This window comes from Chaetura pelagica, unplaced genomic scaffold, assembly GCF_000747805.2.
Source record: "Chaetura pelagica isolate M959 unplaced genomic scaffold, ChaPel_1.0 scaffold10, whole genome shotgun sequence".
NCBI lineage: Eukaryota > Metazoa > Chordata > Aves > Apodiformes > Apodidae > Chaetura > Chaetura pelagica.
Window position 1 is genome coordinate 1,323,369 of NW_009952263.1, and position 1,028 is coordinate 1,324,396.

The 1,028-nt window shown below is 57.2% G+C and overlaps 1 protein-coding gene across 1 annotated transcript in view; it reads left to right on the top strand.

The window, feature by feature from the left end:
• FAM198A (family with sequence similarity 198, member A) overlaps positions 1 to 1,028 on the top strand; it is a 13,134-nt gene that overhangs the window by 513 nt on the left and 11,593 nt on the right. The window contains exon 2 of the mRNA XM_010007609.1: positions 9 to 236. Coding sequence (XP_010005911.1) covers positions 9 to 236 — 228 coding nt within the window. The remainder of the gene's footprint in view (positions 1 to 8; positions 237 to 1,028) is intronic.

Sequence of the window (1,028 nt, forward strand, 5' to 3'; positions counted from 1 at the left end):
GCCTCCTGCCCTACAGCTACACCGACGGCTCCCCGCGGCCCGTCGTCTGGTGGGAGCCTGACCTGCAGCACCTGCAGGATGCCAACAACGACCAGAACTCCTGCGCCCTGGGGTGGGTGCAGTACCAGGAGATGCTGCAGTCCCGCGGGCCCAGGCCAGCGGCCGGGGACGCTCCCTGCTCCAGCATCCTGCCCGGCGAGTGGAGCCGGCTGGCCCTCTTTGACTTTCTCCTCCAGGTAGGGTTGGGGTCACTGTCCCACCAGCTGTGCCGCCCGGGTCCCCCCGTGCTGGCTCTGTCTGACCACGGTCTCCTTCTCCGCTGGGTTGTGCAGGCTGCAGTTTCTTGGGATGTGTTTGTGCTCGTTAGCTGATGGGGAGCAGCAGAGCTTTGTACAGAAGTGGTTTGGGCAGAGCATAGTCTGTGCTTGGGACTCATGGGGAAAACACAGGCAGGGTTTGGATGGGGTGAGTCTGCTCCCACATGGATGTGCTTTATCCCATCTCTGTGGCTCCACTTCACTCAGATGCTGGCAATGGCTTGGGACAGGGCACCCCCAGACACGAGCAAGGTGTTCATTGGCTTCATCCTGGCTCAAACCAGGACATGTATCAACCCCACCAGATCCAGCTATGAGGATGTGTTGCTGGTGCTGGAAATCAGGAGCCCTGCTCCTTCATGTGGTGCTGCTTTCCTCCTCCTCGGGATTAATAGGGCTCAGTCTTCTGTCTGGAAAATCATATGGCAGCATCTCAGAGAGCGATCCTTTCTTAGAGGGCAGCTGTGAGGAAGCAAAATGGTTTTGATGTGAAAAAGCCAACACAGGCACCTTGGGGCTGGAGCTTTAGTTATCAGACAAGGGGAAAGTAGCTGAAAGGGCAAGTATGAAAAAGAGAGAGAGAGAGAGAAAGAGAGAGAGATGGAGGGATGGAGGGAGGGAGGGAGGGAGGAAGGAAGGAAGGAAGGAAGGAAGGAAGGAAGGAAGGAAGGAAGGAAGGAAGGAAGGAAGGAAGGAAGGAAGGAAGGAAGG